The sequence below is a fragment of the Thalassophryne amazonica genome, chromosome 17 (genome assembly GCF_902500255.1).
Source record: "Thalassophryne amazonica chromosome 17, fThaAma1.1, whole genome shotgun sequence".
Taxonomy (NCBI): Eukaryota; Metazoa; Chordata; class Actinopteri; order Batrachoidiformes; family Batrachoididae; genus Thalassophryne; species Thalassophryne amazonica.
Window position 1 is genome coordinate 51576190 of NC_047119.1, and position 23671 is coordinate 51599860.

At 41.4% G+C, this 23671-nt stretch overlaps 1 protein-coding gene across 4 annotated transcripts in view; it reads right to left on the minus strand.

The window, feature by feature from the left end:
- ehmt1b (euchromatic histone-lysine N-methyltransferase 1b) overlaps positions 1 to 23671 on the minus strand; it is an 82495-nt gene that overhangs the window by 51402 nt on the left and 7422 nt on the right. The window contains exon 1 of one of the 4 annotated variants that reach the window (XM_034193098.1): positions 10262 to 10529. The exons of 2 other annotated variants lie outside the window; for them this stretch is intronic. In XM_034193098.1, coding sequence (XP_034048989.1) covers positions 10262 to 10285 — 24 coding nt within the window. In that variant the 5' untranslated portion in view covers positions 10286 to 10529. Of the gene's footprint in view, positions 1 to 8524; positions 8530 to 10261; positions 10530 to 23671 lie in introns of those variants that run through there. One more of the 4 variants, XM_034193100.1, reaches the window with a different exon arrangement.

The window sequence follows — 23671 nt, forward strand, 5'->3', positions numbered from 1 at the left end:
CTCACAAATCAGGAGCTCAGTCTAAATCTGGCTCACTGAGTAGGACAACACAGCCACAGTAATACTTTACCACCTGTAAATTTTTCATGTTATATGCAGGATTAATTTTTTGATCCCTTCAGAGCCTGAATAATAAGAAAGAAATTTTATTGGCAAAGAATGATGGCACACATACAAGAAATTTGTTTGAAAATATTGATATCTCTCAAGCAGTACAGAAAATAAATATGTGTAATGAATAAAATATAGACAACAGCACATGCCTTGGAAAGTGCCCAAGGTAACTGAATTTAACATATAATGTACACAACCTTTACATATTACTTAGAGACAGAAGTGAACAGTGTCCAGCTCTACTGACTGAATTTGTTGAGGTTTTCTACACTTGGCTGGGACAAGTGGAAATATGACAATTTAATACCCTCACATCTGGGTGAATGTGAGGCATTACTGTAAAGTGCTTTGAACGTCTGATGCAGATGGAAAAGTGCTATATAAATGAGGTCCATGTACCATTAATATCACACAAAACAAGGCCTGATTTGGACTTAACATAACTGTAATACTATGGAAATGTAATGTCATTTAGATTTTCAACTAAATGAGAATACCACTTGCGAAAGAGGCAAAAAATTAAAAATAAAATTAAAAACATTAGAAGGGAGAGCATATAGTATAGCTGAACCAGATGCAGATATAGCTATCATCTTCTTTCGGCTGCTCCTGTTAGGGGGTGCCACAGCAGACCAATCGTTTCCATCTAAGCCTGTCCTCTGTAATTTTCTCTGTCACACCAACCACCTGCATGTCCTCCCTCACCACATCCATAAACCTCCTCTTTGGCCTCCATATTCTCCTCCTGCCTGGTGGCTCCATCCTCAGCATCTCTTTCAGAAAGTTGCTGGTAAATGTACTGGTTGTCTTTTGGCTGCTTCTATTTTTTGTTTAGTTGATCCAACATGGATCTACATGCTGATCTGGCATAACTTTTACACAGGTCACCATTACAAATGCAAGTCCTGATGTACATGGACAAAAAAAAAGAAAGAAAAGAAAAAAAAGAAACTCCAAACATGACTATGTTCAGTATGTTAAATGTTTTTCATAAATACACAAGAGGCTGAACAGTTTTTCATCTTCAGAATCAGACATCAGTCCAGACAAGGAGGATGACTCGCATGCACTGTCAAGTTTAGCTTCCAGAAACACTGTAAATGCCTCAGGGAAGTCTCCACCACCCGCAGACTGTACATGTCATAGTAAATCAGTATTACCAAGAAACTGAATACGCTTTAAATTCCTTTAAAACAGACCAATGTCAAATCTCGTCATCTAGAGATCCACACTTTCCTTTGTGAAGGGCCATCTTTTCGTTCAAACCTACAGCTGACTAAAAACAATGAGCAGACACATCTGATCAAATACCAAAGGATATGGAGTGATTTGGTTTTTGTCAGTTGGCCTCTTTAGTGTTAGCAATGCACAGGAAAGGTAAACCCTCTTCAGAGTGATCGGTAATGGAGATAACAGAGGCGTATTTGTTTCTTACCCTCTTGTGTCATGTCAAATGTGGAGCAGACAGGAGGTAATGAACGGCATTTCTCAAAGGAAACAGAGAAAGAACACAGTTACTGCAAGCCTGTCCAGTCCAAAGGCCTTTACTTTTCTAGCACACTACAGAAAGTGGACAGTTTTGGCTCTTGACACTCAAATCCACAAACTGAACAGCTGCTTCACAGAAAGCCGGCAGCAACTGAAACCCAACTACATGAAGACAGATTTCCTTCTGACTGAGATTCAAAGGGGAACAGGCACATTGTCAAAGAAGCAGCAGGCTCAGACCAAGAGGCCAGAATGCCAGCAGAATGGCCGAGGTGATTCCCAAAGAACATCTAGCATGGGACAAACCTCTGTGGTGTACGACGGCAAGGAATGTGACCGTGGACAGATGAGTCCTTCAGATCCTTTATTCATGGTTTGAAGACAGCCAGTCAAAAGGGAAAAAAAATCCACATGACTCAACCCTCCCCCTAGTGGTGGAAAGAGGAAGATAAGTCAGAAAGGGGTGGGGGAAGGGAAGCAGAAAAGACTGCCTGCAGATCTCCGCCATTTCCTAACCAGACTGTTTGCTGCGACAATGCAGCCATTGCAGCAGTTTTCCACTAGATGGAGAAGAGACGATCATAAAGCCTCAATGAAGAGAATATGGAGGCTGCTGACATGAGGTCCAAACAGCCTCAACACCTTAAAAACAGGAATTTAAGGACAGTACAAAACAAAACAGTTGTTCAAACCTTGTACTCCAGATATGCCTGAGCTCTGAGCCTGTGAAGGGATTTGAGCTTGTACTAGAAAAGTTTCTATTGAGTTACACATAAGATTCACTTCCTATACTGACTAGATTAAAGCAGTAGGTCCCAATCTGCAACAACTCTTCAGCACCAATAAATACTGAATGAATCAGTTAATCCATTTTCAAGCAAAGGGAAAACAACCTATCTACGTTTGACTACCTATGATAAAGTCATTTATCAAGGAACCATGCCTGAAGCGTAAGCTTAAACCACACTGGTTCAAGCTTCTCAAATGGGTCTTGTTGATTTCTCCCGTCTCCGTGCCACTGTGTTTATATTTGGGCTGTCACATGTTGGTTAGACAAAATAAGACATACATCATCTTCAGCTATGAGAAATAACTGATCATTTTTTGTGTATATGATTGATTAAGAGTTCAAACAAAAATTACACCTAAATAATTATGACCTTTGAACCCTGATGACTTCTAAACCAAATAATCCAGAGGTGGATTTAAGATTCAACAACTGAGTCAATAGCAGAATGCCACAATATAGCCCAAAAACATATCAGAAGCAAATGAGGATTAAACAACAACGCCAATCTGACATACAATGGCCCAGTACCAATCCTGTGGATCTGCTTGGAACACCATTCCATGCTGTATTTAGCTCTGCTCACAAGTATCAGGAATGATGATCCTGGTGAGGTTGAAGAGCGATCAAGTGATACCAACAATTTTAACAGGAGCCCTGCAGATCAGGCCAAAGCTGGGTGCATTTGCTGGTTCCGCATGTCACCGCAGCCACCACTCTACAGAGCCACCCTGGGTCCTGGATGGCAACCACCCAAGCACACAACAGTACAGCCACACCCTTAAGTAGCAGGGTTCTCCCCAGACAATGGAATAATGGCGCTGCACCGTTATACTGCCATCTAGTGCTGCTATACTGAGTGGTGTCATCTCATGATGTTTTGGAGCAGACTTGTTGGGAATCTGACCGCGCACAAACCCACTTTTGCGTTGGAGTTTCACATAAACAACTTCAGCTCTTTATTTCATCTTGTTTACATCCAAATGACACAAACCATGACAAAACGCAAGTGTTACACAAAGTCCGATGATCATAGGATGCTCTCTGCATTTTTTGTTTCATCCTGGCGGTGACCACAGCCCATGCAGGGCACAGCGATCGCCGGGCCGTCCGGGGAGGAGGCACACCGGCACTGAGGGTACGGAGGCAGGTGCACAGCCGACTTGATCGACACTGTCTGCCGCAAGATCAATCTGATCAGAGGCTGAGAACGATGCTGCAGCCCCTGTGACAGTGGACAGGGAGGCTTTTATGAAGAAAACAGCAGAACAGAATTTGAAATTCTTCAGGTACTGAGACACTTTGAGATTTTGGTGCTGGATATCGGCATGCATTATTTCCTTTCTTCTACATTTTAAAGGACATGTCACACTGAAGTTATAACATTTCTGAGTGTTTTCGACATTGTTTCTTTGAGGAAAACGTCCCAGCGCGCACTTGAATGGAATACTGCTAATGTTAAAAACGGAGCCACAGATTAGTTGCAAAGTTTACATAAGTGTGATGTTGTTTTATGATGACTCATTTTTAAGTGATAACTGTTAATTTTGATGCAGTCACGGTAAAAACAGCCGCTTTCCACTGTGCTAAAGCTTAGTGTGTGTGCACATTGCACGAGTGAGGTGCTTGTTGCTCTCTCTGTTACAGAACAGATCACGTCAAGACAGACTCAAAGTAAAATAAAAATAAAGCCTACCAGCTCCACTGAGAAGAACAAAATACAAAAATAAAAAGTAAAATAAACAGAAAAGGCCACTCATCCACTTGTGATTTCCAAAGTCCACTCCACCAAGGAAGTCCCCATGCATGGATCGCGCGCGACCGCCAGCCGGAGTCGCACGCGACCGCCAGCCAGAGTCATGGAGCTCCGCACGAAGTTCTCTCACGATTAGATAGAAAGTCCATTATCTCCAGAAAACAACATATTCCGACTTTTTCCCAAAGTAAAAAATTCATCTGCATGTCCAGGCAGCCTATAAAAACAGCATCGTGGAAACATTCTGCGTGCACATTCATGGTGGGACTAAAATAGCTAAAAACAACTGCAGCGTCACCACACGTTAGGATCCAAAATATGAAAAAATTAAGAGTTTCAAGGTGAACTGTGTCACCTCCTGCCTCTCTGTACAGCCTCTGTAACCTTCACTTTCGAATGAAAGCTCAGAACCTTCGCTGTCAGATGAAGCAGTGTTCGTTTCACTGTCTGTCAGCCATTGGGATGTTTCTGCTCTTCCTGAAATGGACATCACACACCGAGAAATGCAAAGTAAGACGTTTTCCAGGAATGCACCTGCTGACCCAGGGAGGAAAGCTGGACCTTTTATTTTTGAAATTTTTTTTTTTTTCGGGGGTGCAACAGAGGGGTGTCAGAATCTGAATCACAAGGACAAAGTGAGATTTTGACACTCTGAAGTGAATGCCCCCAGCCTGGTGATATTGTTAATTGGGAATTCAAACTTTTCAAATTAAAAATATGCAGTGGAATTGTGTAAAAAAGTGTGGAATCTGCCACATTTAAAATTATCTTTCTGTACATTATTTTTATTTCAAATAAACTTATTGCACATTAGTAACATACAGTGTGTCAATGAAACAAGCATTTAGATTCATTTCATGAATCAACAATTCATCACAGAGTCAGACCAGAAACAGTACTAAAAAAGATTTCCATTTCTGTCTTTGGACTTTAGGGCACAAAGTCAGATAGGACCCCGAGTGAAAGCCTTGCGCGCCGCTTTGGGTTATAGTTGCCAACAGCATTGCTATACTAAAAATTTCTGGGGAGAACCTTAAGTAGCCATCTATCCGTCAGATCCAGGAGATAAGTGGGCATCTCCTTGAGCTTTTCCAGTTGCTGGGGTCCTCATCAATAAGCCTCTACATTGGAACATGCCCAGAGAAGTGTGCAGTATGGACAAAATGTCACAGCTGAAGTTCCCTCACAATGCTAAATGGTAAACTTATCTGACCCATTTGCTGCATGATGCAACTTGAAGCAGGCCCATTGTGAAAGGGGCTTAAGGAGTGTCAGCCGGAGTGTTCAAATGACAGATGGTGGTAAATTTTTATTTGTATGCAAAACAGCTGAGAAGCACCAAGACTGCACTGAGTAGTCCTGAGCTGAGCGGAGGCTGAAATGAGATAGACAATCCAGAGTTTCCCGGGTGCAACTTGAAATTCAATTTTAATGCTACACACAATAAAAAAAGAAAAAAAAAACAATCAGAGATATCAAGAAGAGTTCTACTGTCTGGAGATACATCAGGCCATCATGAGAAGTCCACGGGCTGAAACGAGACAGAGCCTCGAAGCGAGCTTCAGTAGAGTGTGCCATGGGATTCTGCATCTCTTTATCGTCCCTTGGGAGAGCACAGAAAAAAAATTAAAAGGTTTGTTGCGGTATTCAACTCAGAAACACCCCACCTCCCCGCCCCGTCCCACCGACTTTTCCTGACAAAATGGTATGACTAAGCTGCTCCAAATGTAGCCAAGCAACATCTACGCGTACTTGGCAAAGAAAAAAAAAGCCAGCTGAGATGCCTCATTACGCTGCCAATTATTGTAAAATAAAAAAAAAATGAATCTACTCATTATTATTTCATTTATATGCATACATTTCCAAAAGCATATCATAAAGTCAGCATTTCCCTATCCTCAGCCAGGCCCTCTAACCCCTTCTGGGGCATGCCTAGGCATTTCCAAACGAGCTTAGAGATGTAATCCCGCCAACATGTCCTGGGCTAGGCCTCTCCAACCCTGCTCCAGGAGGGCACCTGTCCTGCATATTTTCCATATCTACCTGCTCTAGTGACACCTGGTCAATTAACATTGGTGCTTTTCAGCTGTTGACTGGCTATCCACTGAGTTAATTAGCTGTGGGTGGAGTAGCAAGAGTTGTAAAGCATGCTGGGCAGGTGCCCTCCAGGAGCAGGGCTGAAGGGGTCTGTCCTGAGTCTTCCTCCCACTTGGACGTGTCTGCAGACCTCCCAAGGAAGACAACCAGATTCAATCTTCACCAGATGACTGAACTACCTTTGCAGGCTCCTTTCAATGTGAAGGAGCAGTGATTCAACACAAAATTGCCTAATGGATAGTCAGACTGAGGTGAGAATCCTTAAAGTGAGTCAATTTTAGATGGGCCAGGAGCACAGCTTTGACCTGTATCACCTTGTCAGTCTGAAGGGGGTATAAAGGCTGTATTTGATTTTACAGACATGGTTATGAAAGGCACAGTGATTGACAGCCTACGCGAAGGTTGAAATTCATATTTCATGAGTTCTTTCATCACAACAACACACAGAGACTGCACTTCAATTATGGAATTACTGGAAAGCTACTGAAAAGCAATTCTGGAAATAAAACTTCAGCCAGAAATTAATTGAAGGAGGTCAGTGCATTTTCATTATCTGACTTCTCTTACTCTACCTTTGAACAGAGGAAGTGAAGATTTCAGAAAAAAGTGTGCTTTTTTTTTTTAAATCCCCACAACTCACCGACTGCCTATACATCTCTCAGAACAGATCAGCTTGAACTCTCTGTAATATAAAGAAGTGTTGACTCTCATCACACCGTTAGTCATGTGCTTATTCAAGAAAAGAAACCATCAAAGTATGTTCAAATTGCATCTTCATGCATTCTCCATGCTTTCAAATTTAAGAAGAACATCCTGTCAAAGCAAAGTTCCCCAAACCCTAACCAACAGGGCTGTTGGGTTTTTGTTTTTTGTCAGTTGGCCTCTTTAGTGTTAGCAATGCACAGGAAAGGTAAACCCTCCTCAGAGTGATCAGTAATGTAGATAACAGAGGCGTATTTGTTTCTTACCCTCTTGTATCATGTCAAATGTGGAGCAGACAGGAGGTAATGAACGGTATTTCTCAAAGGAAACAGAGAAAGAACACAGTTACTGCAAGCCTGTCCAGTCCAAAGGCCTTTACTTTTCTAGCACACTACAGAAAGTGGACAGTTTTGGCTCTTGACACTCAAATCCACAAACTGAACAGCTGCTTCACAGAAAGCCGGCAGCAACTGAAACCCAACTACATGAAGACAGATTTCCTTCTGACTGAGATTCAAAGGGGAACAGGCACATTGTCAAAGAAGCAGCAGGCTCAGACCAAGAGGCCAGAATGTCAGCAGAATGGCCGAGGTGATTCCCAAAGAACATCTAGCATGGGACAAACCTCTGTGGTGTACGACGGCAAGGAATGTGACCGTGGACAGATGAGTCCTTCAGATCCTTTATTCATGGTTTGAAGACAGCCAGTCAAAAGGGAAAAAAAATCCACATGCCTCAACCCTCCCCCTAGTGGTGGAAAGAGGAAGATAACAGTCAGAAAAGGGTGGGGGAAGGGAAGCAGAAAAAGACTGCCTGCAGATCTCCGCCATTTCATAACCAGACTGTTTACTGCGCCAATGCAGCCATTGCAGCAGTTTTCCACTAGATGGAGAAGAGACGATCCTAGAGCCTCAATGAAGAGAATATGGAGGCTGCTGACATGAGGTCGAAAGAGCCTCAACAAACACCTTAAATAAGTTCCAAAAGGAAAAAAAAATAAAGGCTTCAAAAGACTGCAGTTGTGTATTGTATAGACCTTGTATTTTAGTTGTGCCTGAGCTGTGAGTCAGCAAAGGGGCTTGAACATTCAGAAAATGTGTTTTGTATTTGTACTCCTCAAAGGTTTGCTTACGTCACTCCCCACCCTGACTACATTAATACATTGGATACTAACATTTTTCTTCAATAAATTCCTACAATACAAATACTGAAGTGATCAGCAGATTCATCAATCCACAGAATAACCTTCAATCGTTTGTATCGTCCATGGTGAAGCCATTTATGAAGCAAACCGCAAAAGACATTCAAAGATTTGCAGGTTTTCTCAGTGTACAAAAACTGCAACTATACTGTTGCTTTGGATTGCTGACAAGAAAACAAGAAATTCAAACTTATGAGCTCCCAAAAGAAGCATTTCTTGGTAAGACCACAGAAAAGATAGCACTTTAATGAGGCTTTTTTTTTTTTTACTTCCTGCCGCAGTGATCATCAAGTGATCATCATGTAACCAAGTAGACCAAGTTAATGATCCCTTGAGGAATCATCAAGTGGTCGCGTTGTGGGCTTGTGACCAGAGGCACCTCTGTTCAAATCCCAGTCACCTTGTGAGGCATCACTGTAAGACGCTGTAAACCATGAAAGCGCTAACAAGTTGCAAGGGTATAGACTACAACTGCAGAGAATCATCCAACATTCATTACAACGTTCATATGCCTGTGGCCACCAAATGTCCCCCGTAGGTGGCCACTGTGTCCACCCTGCTGTAAACATAGCAACAATTTCGTTCTCTGATTTAGCACATTTGGAACAGTCAATGTGTCTCAATGACTATTCCTGCTCCTAATCCATCATCAATCATGCACCCACTAACCATCCAGCAGGTGGCAGACATGTTTATGGAATTTTGCACAGTAAAGACATTGCTGCACTTTGGACTGATCTGGTGCATTAAAATTCAGAGTTTAATAAATTTGCCCTCAATATATTCCCTTTTACTTGAACACAAATGCAGTTTCTGAGGCTGCTGAAAAGCTGAGGAATGAGTAAACCTTTGGGCCACCAAAAATGTACTTTGGCCACCAAATGTAGAGGTTTGGTGACTGGTTGAGCTTGTAACGTGTCCTTTTTTAAAATTTATGTAAAAGATTAATCTTCACTTCAGAAAATGCCAGAAAACTGAGAAAAAGGGCTGGATGCATCTTGAAATAATTTTTATGTCTGTTTGACCAAAAATCCTAAACAAAACGAGCATTTAATTTACAATGATATAAAAAAAAAAAAACAAACAAAAAAAAAAACCAAGCAGATCCGCACATTTGGAAAGATGATCCTATATGTCCCATTGGCTAATCAACTGATCAATAGTAAGCTGTAGTCTGGAGCCTCATGCTGAAAACCCCGACTGTAAAGAGGGAATCAGAACAACAGAAAAAAAGAAAAAAAAACTTATCTTATTTGAATGAGACCTGTAATTCAGGTCTAACACAATCCTGAAAAGTGTAATTACCAAAGCTACCAAAACTAAAATAAAACACGTGACACAACAGTAAAACCCCAAAGTGATGAAAGGACAACTGCATTCCATTCTGTCAGGTCTTCTAAGAAAACGTCAGCACTAAAATGTAATTAACTATCTAGTGACTAAACGTGCAAACTGATCTCAGACCCAAAAAAGTGTTCTGAAAAGCAAACTTCAAACTGACTGATAATCAGCTGCTGCTTTGTTGTCCCAGCATTTTGTGGATCATGTTGGCTGTAGATCTTGTTCCTGCAGAGATCATAATACCGATCAACAAAGGGAATAAAAAAAGCAGGCCTGGACTAGAGTTGTTCAAGTAGTGTCCATATCCTGAAGGTCAGATGTATCCTTCTACATCAGAAGAGGCATTCTTTTCCTTGTGCAAGGTTTGCTCTAAATGCAGTCTGTGCTAATCTATGAAGTGCTCTCTAAACGAGAACAAAATACCAGACTGAAATCTCTCTGGAGTTACAGTTAACGAAAACTGATAGAGAGAGCCAAAGCCACCCCTGCTTCAGAGAATTCCTCATTCTCAGGAATCAAGAGCTATGTGATGAGGAGATATCGGTAATGCGGCTGCATCAAGTAGAAGTTGCTTTTTTTAAACAAGCCGAGAAACAATTTCACAAGAAGACAGCAGAGCCCAAATCAAATGATTGCAACTTTGACAGAAAATGGCTAAAAAACAAACAAAAAACACTAGAAACCAAAAGCACAACTAAGCTTTGCCTGAACCAACCAAGAGTGAAGAGACAAACTAAGACATCTATTGCTTGTGTGCCTCCAGGAAGCATCATACCTGCTTTCTTCTCATGGCCTCCATTGAGGAGAAGAAGGCGTCAGAGAGGGAGTGTGCCAGTGAGAGAGAAGAGAGGAAGGCAAAGAGGAGGTGGAGAGCGAGAACGTGTCAGGCAGATTGTTCCTCTTCTCCCTTTCTTTCCCCCTGCATGCACATTCACCTCGATTGTCATGTGACCTGGTGGCTCCCTCTGTCGGTCCTCCTCTTCGGAGGGTCTCCACAGAGCATGCTCAGCCATTCAAAATGGAACGACATCCGCTTCTCTAAAGACCACCTCGCAATCAGCACAACCGCATCAGGAGCATCAAGGACAGGGAGCAAGTGCCGGGTGAGGACTGTCAGCCTTCACCAGAGGCACAACTGGATCTCAACAGGAGTGGCCTTTGTCTCCACTGAGCCACACGGTGGCAAACACTCTGCTGACTGCAAACCAGAAAGATGTGGATGGCCTCAAACTGCCACAACAGCAGCCAGATTTTTGTTTTGTTTTTGTTAATTCTGACATTCAGAACAAAATAATCAATCACAAGTCAAGTTGAATGGGAAGCATTTCACATTTAAGATGAATACCAGCAGGTCCATACGAGACACAGACAATTCTTGCCATTTTGCCCTTGTACGCCACCACAATGGAGATGACATCAAACAATCAAGCTGTGTTTATAGTGTAGATCTTCATATTTAATTCACCTAGTTTATAAAAAAAATAAAGTTTCAAATATCAGTTTCACCATTTAGGAATTTCGACCATTTTTAAACAGACAGTCCCTGCATGTTTTGAGTCCATAAATAATTAGACAATCTAAATATAGCAACTATATTGTTGACATAAATCAGCACTTTCATAGCCAGATTTCTCTGGGAAAGTCAGGGGATAAACATGTGAACATTTACAATCACTGAATATGTTGAAGAATTCATTAACAGTCATTATGGTGCACCAGACTGGAGCAGGCAGTTCTCAAAAACTAATTAACTGTGCAAGAAGAAAACTAGTGAGGGAAGCTACCACAACACCCACGACAATTCTGAAGAATTATGGGTTTCTGCGTGCATGTGTGTGAAGAGGGAAAGATGAAGACTAGTTGTTAAAACTGAACCGATATTTTCAAAATGTCAACCAAACAACATTTCCACTGAACAATGTTATGTGACTAATGAGTTTTGTCATTAGCGCTGTCATTCCAGCAGCCATGGCAATGGCTGTGTCCTGCTAAATACGAGCATTTATTTACTTGAAATCAATGTAGTCATAACTTATTTGCTATATATGGTTTAAGAAGCTCCCAATCAAATCTTTGCGCCATGTTTTTTAGAATGTCATTACTATTTCTGTACATCAAGTGACTCTACAGTTGTAAAAAAAAAAAAAAAAAAAACAATGTTCTCATTGCAGTTTTGCCAAATACAGCTTTTTCGAACTGTTGGGAAAACCACCTCACACAAAAGTTTGAACAATATTTGAGTTTTTTGGTCCAGAAATTCACATGCTTCTTTTAAGTAACTTTTCAATTCCGTTTTAAACTACGCAATTTGAGGGGTAATGGAAATCCACCAAATGAGGCTTTTAGTCTGGGTAAGGGGGGAGACCATCTCTTGAGCAGTACAGTTGTGGGACCAAAATGCTTGACAACAGGTCTTTTGTATTTAGAGCAAAAGGGACAGCCGCAAGCTATCAGTTTTTTTTTTGTTTTGTTTTTATTCAATGCATAACCTCAGCATCGTTTCAGTCTTTTGGAGGGTTGAACAATAAAACGATTATGTACTGCGTTAAAATCTGTGCCTATAATAAAGATGAGCCCTGGACAGTTACAACGCCAATTCCAATGAAGTTGGGACATTGTGTAAAATGTAAATAAAAATAGAATACAATGATTTGCAAATCCTCTTCAACCTATATTCAACTGAATACACCACAAAGACAAGATGTTTAATGTTCAAACTGATAAACCTTTTTGTTTTTGTGCAAATATTTGTTCATTTTGGAATGGATCCCTGCAACACATTTCAAAAAAGTTGGGACAGGGCAGCAAAAGACTTGGAAAGTTGATGAATGCTCAAAGAACACCCAACTGGAAGCAGGCAAGTGTCATGACTGGGTATGAACGGAGCATTCCCAAAAGTCTCAGCCATTAACAAGCAAAGATGGGGCAAGGATCACCACTTTGTGAACAACTGCATGAAAAAAATAGTCCAACAGTTTAAGAAAAACGTTTCTCAACGTTCAATTGCAAGGATTTTAGGGATTCCATCATCTACAGTCCATAATATAATTAGAAGATTCAGAGAATCTGGAGAACTTTCTACACGTAAGCGTCAAGACCGAAAACCAACAATGAATGCCCGTGACCTTCAATCCCTCAGGCAGCACTGCATTAATAACTGACCGCGTAGGCTCAGGAACACTTCAGAAATCCACTGTCAGTTAAAGTTCGTCACTACATCTGCAAGTGCAAGTTAAAACTCTACCATGCAAAGTGAAAGCCATACATCAACAACATCCAGAAACACCGCCGCCTTTTCTGGGCCAGAGCTCATTTGAAATGGACAGATGCGAAGTGGAAAAGTGTGCTGTGGTCTGATGAGTCCACATTTCAAGTTGTCTTTGGAAATCATGGACGTCCTGTCCTCTGGACAAAAGAGGAAAATGACCATCCAGACTGTTACCAGTGCAAAGTTCAAAGCCAGCATCTGTGATGTTATGGGGTGTGTTAGTGCCCATGGCATGGGCAACTTACACATCTGTGATGGCACCATCAATGCTGAAAGGTACATCCAGGTTTTGGAGCAACACATGCTGCCATCCAAGCAACGACTTTTTCAGGGACATCCCTGCTTATTTCAGCAAGACAATGCCAAGCCACATTCTGCAGATGTTACAACAGTGTGGCTTTGTAGTCAAACAGTGTGGGTACAAGACTGGCCTGCCTGCAGTCCAGACCTGTCGCCCATTGAAAAAGTGTGGCACATTATGAAACACAAAATACGGCAATGGAGACTCCGGACTGTTGAACACTGAAGTCGTATATCAAGCAAGAATGGGAAAGAATTCCACCTACAAAGCTTCAACAGTTAGTGTCCTCAGTTCCCAACCGCTTATTGAGTGTTGTTAGAAGGAAAGGTGATGTCACACGGTGGTAAACATACCACTGTCCCAGCATTTTTGAAACATGTTGGAGGCATCCACTTCAAAATGAGCAAATATTTGCACAAAAACAATAAGGTTTATCAGTTTGAACATTAAATATCTTGTCTTTGTGGTGTATTCAATTGAATATAGGTTGAAGAGGAATTGCAAATCATTGTATTCTGTTTTTATTTACATTTTACACAACGTCCCAACTTCACTGGAATTACGGTTGTACAGTCATAAAAAAAGACATAAGGATAAGCCACAGACTTGGCTCTGAACAGCTTTTACTGGAAATACTTTCTATCCAAGAACTTATACCTATTGTGTCTGTGGTTCAAACAATATTCCATACACACAACTTTGTGTTTGGGTGGAGGAAGAAATGTCATACACACCTGAAGCTTGCACTGCTTGATGCTTCTGGACTTTAAAAAACAGAAAATGTATATCATCCTAATCTGGGTGAAATGACCAATTGCAATAACCTTGTCTTTGTGGTGTACTAAATTGAATTTTGAATCCTCTTCAATTGAGTAATGAAGAGGATTTGCAAATCACTCTTCATTGGAATTGGGGTTGTATAATCAATATGGACAGATTGAAGAACTGATTACATAGAAGATAAACATGAGAACATTATCTGCTGTTTTTTTGGGGGTCAGGGGTGCCATTTCTGCTGTTGTTGTGTGCACATTATTTTAGTAGCACTTGTACTATAACCAATAACCAAGCATTTAAATGGGCTTCAATTCAACACTGACACCCCCACCTGTCCCTCTCGCTCTCTCTCCACACACTATTAACCTCATCTGTTGGATGAGTTACAATCGATGTATTTAATGATCACAGACATAACCGCTATAAACTGTTCAGGCAGCCCTTGAGTGTGTTATTATTACTATGTTAAGCTAATGTAGTTGAACCATAAAAATGCTTTAAAACTCACTGATTGATGAAGCTGTCCACACGCATCATCGGCTGTTTCTGGCTAGCAGCACAGTTTAAAGCATATAGGCTATAGGTTTGCTAACACAATGGATTTACCGAAGATTATCAATTGATAACGGGGTTCGCAGCTTATTTAGTCCATAAAGTTTTGATTCAAAAGCTTCAAGAAGCACTTTAAAGATTCCAGACTGCTTCACAGAACAACCTTTGCTTCGAATCACGTGACAGCGTGTGACGTTCACAAAACGACACAGTCAGAATCACGCAAACTAGCAGGAACACAGGTATGCAATAATGTTTCAAGGCATTACAGGCGGAGAGGGGCAATGGCGGCCATGAAATTCCTGATCTGGAGTGCAATCACAGAGACAAGCTGCACAAACACACAAACAGGGCTTCCTTAAAATCACAGCAATTTTTTTTAATGTTACATACACTTGTGCTAAAAGGTTTACATACCCTAGCAGAATTTGTTTTGTTTTGCTTTGTTTGTTTTTTTTATTTATTTATTTTTTCCATTTTTCTGAGAATATGAATGATACCACAAAAACTTTTTTCCACTCATGGTTGCCTGAAGCCATTTATTTTCAAACAAATGTGTTTACTATTTTTAAAATTATAATGATAACAGAAACTACCCAAATTACTCTGATCAAAAGTTTACATACCCCAGGTCTTAATTCCGTGTCTTGCCTCCTTTAACATCAATGACAGCTTGTCTTCTGTGGTAGCTATGGACAAGAGCCTTTATTTACTCTGATGGTAAAGCTGCCCATTCTTCTTGGCAAAAAGCCTCCCGTTCCTGTAAATTCCTGGGCTGTCTTGCATGAACTGCATGTTTGAGATCTCCCCAGAGTGGCTCAATGATATTGAGGTCAGGATACTGAGATGGCTACTCCAGAACCTTCAATTTATTCTGCTGTAGCCACTGACAGGTCGACATGGCCTTGTGTTTTGGATTGTTGTCATGTTGGAATGTCCAAGTACGTCCTGTCTGCAGCTTCTGGGCTGAATGGTGTAAATTTTCCTCCAGTATTTTCTGATAACATGTTGCAATCATCCTGCCATCAATTCTGACCATGTTTCCTGTGCCTATGTAGCTCACACATCCCCAAAGCATCAGCAATCCACCCCTGTGCTTAGCTTAGCTTCACAGTAGGAAGGGTGTACCCTTTCATCATAGGTCTTATTGACTCCTCTGCAAATGTTCGTTTATGGTTATGGCCAAAAAGTAAAATTTTTGACTCATCATTCCAAATAACTATGTTCTCTATGCTGTTTGACATATTGTAAGCGGGATACTTTGTGGCATTTACATAGTAATGGCTTTCTTCTGGCAAATCGGTCATGCAGCCCATTATTCTTCAAGTGCCTCCTTATTGTGCATCTTGAAACAGCCACACCATTTTTTTTTCCAGATAGTCCTGTATTTCAGCTGAAGTTATATGTGGGTTTTTCTTTGCATCCTGAACAATTTTCCTGTCAGTCATTGCTGAAATTTTTGTTGGTCTACCTGACACGTGGTTATGTTCCAAAAGAATCCCTCATTTTCCACTTCTTAATTAGTGTTTGAACACTGCTGATTGGCATTCTCAGTCCCTTGGATATCTTTTTATATCCCTTTCCTTTTTATACAGTTCAATTACCTTTCTTTTTTTATAGTGTACAGTGGATTTTTGTGTGCGTATTTGATGTGTTTTTATGAGCCAGTTGAAGAAGAATTTCTGTGACCTTTGCTTTCCCTGTGACTCAGAAACCAGAAATGTCAATGCAGCACTGGATGAAAGATGCAAGGGTCTTTCAGGAGCCCAAAAGCTCACTGACCTTTTAAACACACACACACACACACACATTGCAGGAAAACAGATCACAGGTGAAGATGGTTACCTTTTGTAGCCATTCAAACTTGTGTGCATGTTATCAGGCTAAAATCACAAGGGTAAATAAACTTTTGATTACGGTAATTTGGTTAGATTCTGTTGTTATTATAATTTAAAAAGAATAAACAGTTGCTTGACAATAAATGGTTTCACACAACCATGAGTGAAAATGAGTTTTGTGTTATAATTGATATTCTCTGACCCCCCCCCCCCACTACATATGTGTATGTGTGTGTGTGTGTGTGTGTGTGTGTAACTGCAGCAGCCCAGGGAGTACAGGGTGTACCCTAACAGGACTAAGCGGGTTCAGAAAATGAATGAATGCAAAAAGTGATTCTCAAAATAAAGTACAACAAAAGACAAACGTTCAACAAATGAACCTTCTTGTTTCTTCAGGCTTCAGTCATTATCAGGATACTCTTCAAACTGACAGCATTATTAAAATTCTTTATTAGATGGCTATGACGCTACGCGCATGCTCTGATTGGCTGATTTCCAGTCTGATATTTTCCCATATCAGACCGTTGCCATGACAATCAGTCCGGATTGCGTATCACATTCGCGACAAACCAGAACGGTAAAAGCACGATTATAAAAACCAAGTCGGACATGAACATACTCCATAAATATCTATACAGCATAGAAAAACACACACAGATTGAACGGTTACCACCTAATGACTGGACCATCTGTTAGCAAGTTCTTCATGGAGGTAAAGGGAACAAGTCTGACTACAAGCCCAAAACCATCAGCAGCTTTCATATTCAAGTGATACCGTATGTTTGCTTGTTTATATGTAATACCATATAATAAACAAATTATTAACCTCGCTAATGCTCGGACCATACTGTGAACACCTCGATCTGATATTTTCCCATACAGACCTCACACTCAGTTAATAATCCTTTAATATTGTGATAAAGAATGATCGAAATTTTCAGACGGCATTCTGAGCACAGTCTAAAGGGGTGGGCAAGGAGGGCCGAGACAGTGCAGGTTTTCCTTGCAACCAATCAACTCAGCAGGTGGGTTTGCTGATAAGCTTCTCCCCTGAACATAAGCACCTGAGCATCAATGAAATCACCTGCTGAGACACCTGAATATCAATGTAATCACCTGCTGAGGTGATTGGTAGAAAGGGAAACCTGCAGTGTCTTGGCCCTTCATGGCACATGATTGCCCACCCCTGATCTAGATGGGCACAGTCGTGCAGGTGCCCTGAATGTTTTGCCCATGTTCAAAACATTCGAGGCGCAGTTGAAGTGCTGTCTGACTGCAATGTGACTGCATTCTAAATATTCTTACAGTGTCAAAACAGTATTCGGAACAGTCTGATCGCATTCACCATGGTCAGGCATGTCAAATCCTGCAGGCGTGTCTCAACTGTGCCACAGATGAGTCGTATGTGGACCTTCAATGGATCCCGTTCACGATGCGCAAAGGAAATGTTATCTGCAATGTCTGTGGCATGCGTTCATCTTATGAACTAGACATCTTATGACTGTGTGTCACTGAAAGTCAATGTGTCTCAGAGCTGCGGAGCAGTGCACACATCTGAAGGGGGTGTTATAACCACAATAAACCTTATATTACAGATACATTGTCATTCCCTCCCATGGGTCAGATAATATATGTGAAATATTATGATCATCATAGCTGTAACACCATAAGCAGATGTGCCGCTCTGCTGCCCCATGGCGAGTCGATGCATTTCAGAGGTGCGGCGCGGCACAGTGCAGCTGAACGTCGAACAGCGTGTCACAGCTGAAACACACATCATGACATGTATACCATCAAACTCTTTCTGAGGAATGATGTTCCAACTATATTGCCAAGCCATTACAATATAAATAAAATAGAAAATCATCTTTGGAACAAGGATGCCCCGAGCCACATTTTTCCACTTCCGATCCTAATACCTGAATTTGTATATCTGCCGATACTGATACTATTCCAATTCCAGATTCTGTTTGCTTTAATATTATTACTGACAGTACTGTTGATTTAACAGGAGGATATATTGTATCCCCAGTTATACAGCTACATGATGAAGTGGCATACAGGAGGATTTTCTTAAAGAGAAGACCTGAACGTTCAGCTACAATACATATCACGTGATCGCCTTGCTGCTTGTGTGTGATGCTGTATTGTCTGATCGCTGCGATCTACTGCCCACTGCAGAGCTGATTTCCTGGATAGAGTAAGAGTAAAGCCCCGTTTACACATAGACGGTAAAAGCTCCCGGAAGCGTCCTGGAAGAGTTTTTGGCCGTCTTAAGGATCACACGCCGTTGTTAACGCCGGCACTTGGGGGCGTGGCTTAGTTCCGGCTTTACCGGGAATCGTTGAAAAAATTATTCAACATGTGGAATAATTCCGGGAGCGCTGCCGGAGAATTTGCGTGACGACGGAGACAACGCAAACAACGGCATTTGACACTTTTTAATCGCCGTTTCATCCTGCCCCTTCCTGTAGTGCCGCAGTTTACACTGCCGTAATTGGCGGCCGGCGTTGTATCCCTAACCAACGGCGTGTAAAACAGCGATAGAGCCCACATCGGCATCCTCAAAGGCGTTTTAACCGGCGACAGAGGAAGACAAAACGGCAGCGCTAGCGGACAGTACGGCGTTCTAAACGCCACCTCCCGGTTAACGGCGTTCCAAACGGCCGATAGGCGGCAGTCAGTATAAAAACGCTAGCGCGCTGCATGTGGGACCTCTCAGTCGCGGCCAGCTCCAGATATTTTTGCAGAGAAGCTCCAGTATGCCTCCTAATTACAAAATTGGCAGCGGCAAGGACTTACCAAGAGGTCTGGTTCAGAAGCAGAGGAGAGGCCTGTGGTGGAGACGAGCAACACGTTGAGGAGGGGAAAAGGAGAGGAAAAGAAAAGGCTGAGGATGAGCTCCCTCCCCCTGCAGTGACAGCTGCTTCAGCCTATTATACTCTGGGGCGGTGCCTATATGCAAAAGTTCCTGGAGTAACGCAGGATTTGCCTGGATAAATGCAGTGGTACACAGGGCATTATCGGTGGCAGCAGAACACTGCCGTTCTCACGCACGTCTTAACCTGCGATTGTAAAGGATAGAACTGGGCATTAACCCCCGTTGCCTGACGTGTGCTGGATGCTACGGTGTCAAAACGCCGCTTTATTCGGCGGATTAGCGGCGTTTTATCCACGTATTTGCGGCTAGTACGGCGCTCAAAACGCTGGCGAAATGCTGCGCCCCTTTCCACTGAGAAAACAGCCGGAACTACCGCGAACTTCGGTCTACATACTACCTGCCGACAAAACCGTCTATGTGTAACCTGGGCTTAAGAGAGAGATGGGGGGGGGGGGGGGGCGCACGTGCAGCTGCTGTGTAATGCTTTCCTGTCAGGACCCGCCTTACCTCCAATATGGTTCATGTTCATAGTTAGGGCTGCAGCTATCGATTATTTTAGTAATCGAGTATTCTACTGATTATTCTGGTGATTAATCGAGTAATTGGATAAAAAGTACCTTTGCGTTTTTAAACAACATCAATAGCCCAGGGCTCTCCCAAAGGGTCCCTTCACACATAGTATGAATGTGGTCAAATTGTGCATGAAGCATTAATCGTATGCAATACGTGTAAAATCGGAGCTGTCTCCAACACCTCGTACACCTGTTGCTACAACTATTTGCGCACATCAGTGGCTGAAAGACAGTGTGTGTCCTGTGAATTCACTTTGACACTTCAACAAAATAGAGTTTAATCTAACACTGCTCTGTGACTAGGGTTGGGTATCGAGAACCGCTTCCTTTCGGGTATCGTTCAGAAATGATTCGATCCACCGACATCAATCACCATTTTGCTTAACGATTCCCTTATTGGTCCTTCAGAGTGGCTGTTGCTTTGTTTTGGGGCTGGGGGGGGGGGGTGTTTGTCAGGAAAATGCTAATTTCTCTACACTGATTACAGACCTGCAGCGGGTCTGTAATCAATTTTTCTGCAGCACGGCTTTGCTTTGAACCTTGAACCAATCGAAGCAGTGATTCGCAGACTGAAGCAGATCTACTGATTCGTGGATTCATTGTTTTATTTTGCTTTATCCTAATTTTTCCCCGCTAAAAACCTGAAGAGCATATGTCTGAGTAATATTTAATACTTTTATATTAAATCGACCTGTTATGGTCTTCTGAAACAGTTGATAGAAGTATTTTATAACTTAAAAACAAGGCCGATGCTAACGTGTTAGCATGTCTATGGCGTTTTCAATGTTAAAGTTAGCATTAAGCTGTTCGCATCTCAGCACGTTTGTGTTGATTTGTTTTCTGTATAATTAATGGCTCAGCGTTCATTGTCGTAAAAGAGTCAAATTGTATTTTTTTTTTTTTTTATTCATATATTAATAATAATAATAATAGCAACAACAATAATAGTCTACATAATAGACAATAATAGTCAATAATAATAGAATACTAATGTTACAATACAATTTTAAAGAGCCAAAAAGAACCTAACGAAACAAAACACATCAGAAAAGATAAAACCACCTAACAACGAAAATAAATAAATACATATAGAAATAAATGTGTTTCCTGTGAACACCGACTCTTACACCTCCACTTCATCCCTGTTTTATTTAAGTTTAATGACAATTTGTTTCGGTCAAGCCATATTTTCAATTTGTTAATTTCTTCAGTGATTTCCTCCAGAACTATATGCCAAGTTAGAAAACTGCTGCACCCTAGTAAGAGCAGAATACTACTGGAATGAATCTGAATAAGGAAAGTTGGTTTTCCTCACCTAAATGGTGATGCACTCACTGCAGTTTATTGTCTGGAATAGTCCCAGATTGCATTTCAGAGCTTCTAGAATTGAAACATTTTCGTGCGGGTGGTGTTGGGGGGTAATTTTGGGTTTCACCACTTTCATCCCTGAATATGTCAATCGTGAGTCACCCCTCCGTTCTGTTCACACAGCTCCAAACGCTGTGCGGCTCTCTGCTGAGTCAAGTTAGAACGACAGAGTCCAGTCAGAATTAATAAATTTAAAGCGAAACGCCGTGTAAATCAAATGACACCTCTTTCCAAACATTGTAATACAAACAAACTGCAATCAATTAAAATGTTTTTTTTCTCCCAAAACGAGACGTCCTGCGCTGACGTGCAGCAGCCAGCTGAGCTCAGATCAGAGGTACGGAGAGACATTCATGCCAAAATGTCTGAAAGGAAATGCTTTTGACAAAAACTACAGATTTTATTTATTTTATTTATGTCCAGAGATCAAGGATCCAGTGACCAATTTAAAATGTTGTTGACATAGAAAACCTGTAAAGCCTACTTTTAGTACACAGAAAATTCACAAGGGGTATCGATAAGGGAATTGATAAGGAATCGGATCGATAAGCGGAATCGATAATGGCATCGATAGATAAAATCTTATCAATACCCATCCCTATCTGTGACTTTTTATTTGAAAAAGGACCCACGAAACATTGCATCCTAGCTAGCTGTCACTGTGACTCCACTATCTGTCCTCACGTGGTCATATGAAGCACTGCTTCATGACAGTTGGGGGTCAATGAATACACACTTCAAACACTGTTTCATTGACAGAGGATGAGAGTGACAGAGAGAAAAAAGGTCCAGCTGCAACAGTCCTCTGTGATTCAGGAAGCAATCAGAGGCATTTTCAACAGCCAACTCTGACAGAAAATGATTGATCCGCCACAAAAGTTATTTTATATAAGCAGCGTCCAGTGTACTAAAGCACAGCGTCCAGCAGAACAAAGTGCGGCATCCAGCTGGGAATACAGCAGGTGGTATCTTCACAATGAAGTATGTTCAAGTGTGCAGATCAAAGTTGTACAAGTGTCAGGGCACCTTTAGCTGCAACAGGCCAGTCAGTCAAGGTCAGCTAAAGCATAGAAATGTACATACAGGTTAGTCCCAAAAATTGAGACCGGCATGGGACCCAAACAAACTGAATACAGACGTTTTGACCAATGAAATAACATTTTCAAATCAGTTTGAAATATGGTGCGTATGTACTCACACCCCCTTCATAAATGCTTGCTCATACTCTCACGTGTTCCACTAGCTTAACTTATGACAAGCTAAAAGTGGACGCTCTCGATTTGACCGAACAACTATCCAGTTTCTGGATATTCTGTGTTAGTACGCGCCTGCGGCCGACGTGCTTCATGAATTCCTGTGCAAAAAGCAGGTCCCAGATAATTGTGATACATTGCTGTGAGATAATGAGTATACCTCATCTAAATTAATTCTAAAATTTATCAGTAATAAAATTACAAAGATAATTGAAGTTTTAAGAGTGGCCGTAATAATAAATACTTAAGAAACTTAAAGTTTATGAGCAACTTCACCTGTTATTGCTCAAGCACATTGTAAACATTGACACAATGGAGTTTGATGTGGAAGAGTTCAGAAAGATACAATTGGAATGGTTCGATTACCATTTACAGTTGGCGATGAAAGACTTGGGTGTTAACTTCGAGTTAAAGTCAGAACAAGAAGCTGCACTGAAAGAGATCTGGGAAGAGACATGTTCTGTATGTTATTGCTCCAACGAGAGTGGCACGCTGAGCAGTGTGGCGAAAGTAGTCCGGCAAGCTCAATCTGTGGGCGAGCTCTCCCACAATGCCAAAATAGCAGAGATGTTGTGCCAACAAGACCGGCACGCTGAGCAGGGTGATGCTTGCTTCTCAGCTAGATTGCTAATGTTAGCCAAATATATTAGCTAGCTAGCTTGCTTAAGAATGAGGATTAATAAACATCATGCTTGTATAAATGCATTTAATTAAAAACTTTCACATGTTCATTGTTGAGTATTGAGGAAAAACTATTCATACCTTGCAGCAATCAAATCTGTATCAACAAGTCTTAATGCAGAGAACAGTGGATAACAAAAAGCTGCTGCATGTCAGATTATTATTAGAGCTCCCACTACTGGATAATTCTTGTGAACAGCAATTAATGAAACACTGAGAAGCAGGGTACTGTGTTGTACTCTCATTAGGCACAGTTCGAAAACATGTATCATATGATATTACATATTTTAATGGTTTTACAATTATTTAGTTACTTGAATGATAGCCATATGTTGTTACATAGGTGCTAACATGTAAATAGTACTACTGCATTCCTCATCCTTGAATATGTAGGATTAGACACCAAAATTAAGAGCCTTTATCGTCTAGAGCATAGGTGTCAAACTGATTCCAGAAAGGGCCAAGAGGGTGCAGGTTTTCTTTGTAACCACCCACTGCACCAGGTGATTTCACTGATTAACTGATTCCATCTGCTCAAAGTGATGTTAATCAGTGAAATCACCTGGTGCAGTGGGTGGTTACAAAGAAAACCTGCACCCTCTTGGTCCTTTCTGGAATCAGTTAGACACCTATGGTCTAGAGCAGGGGTGCTCATTACGTCGATCGCGATCTACTGGTCGATCGCGGAGGTAGT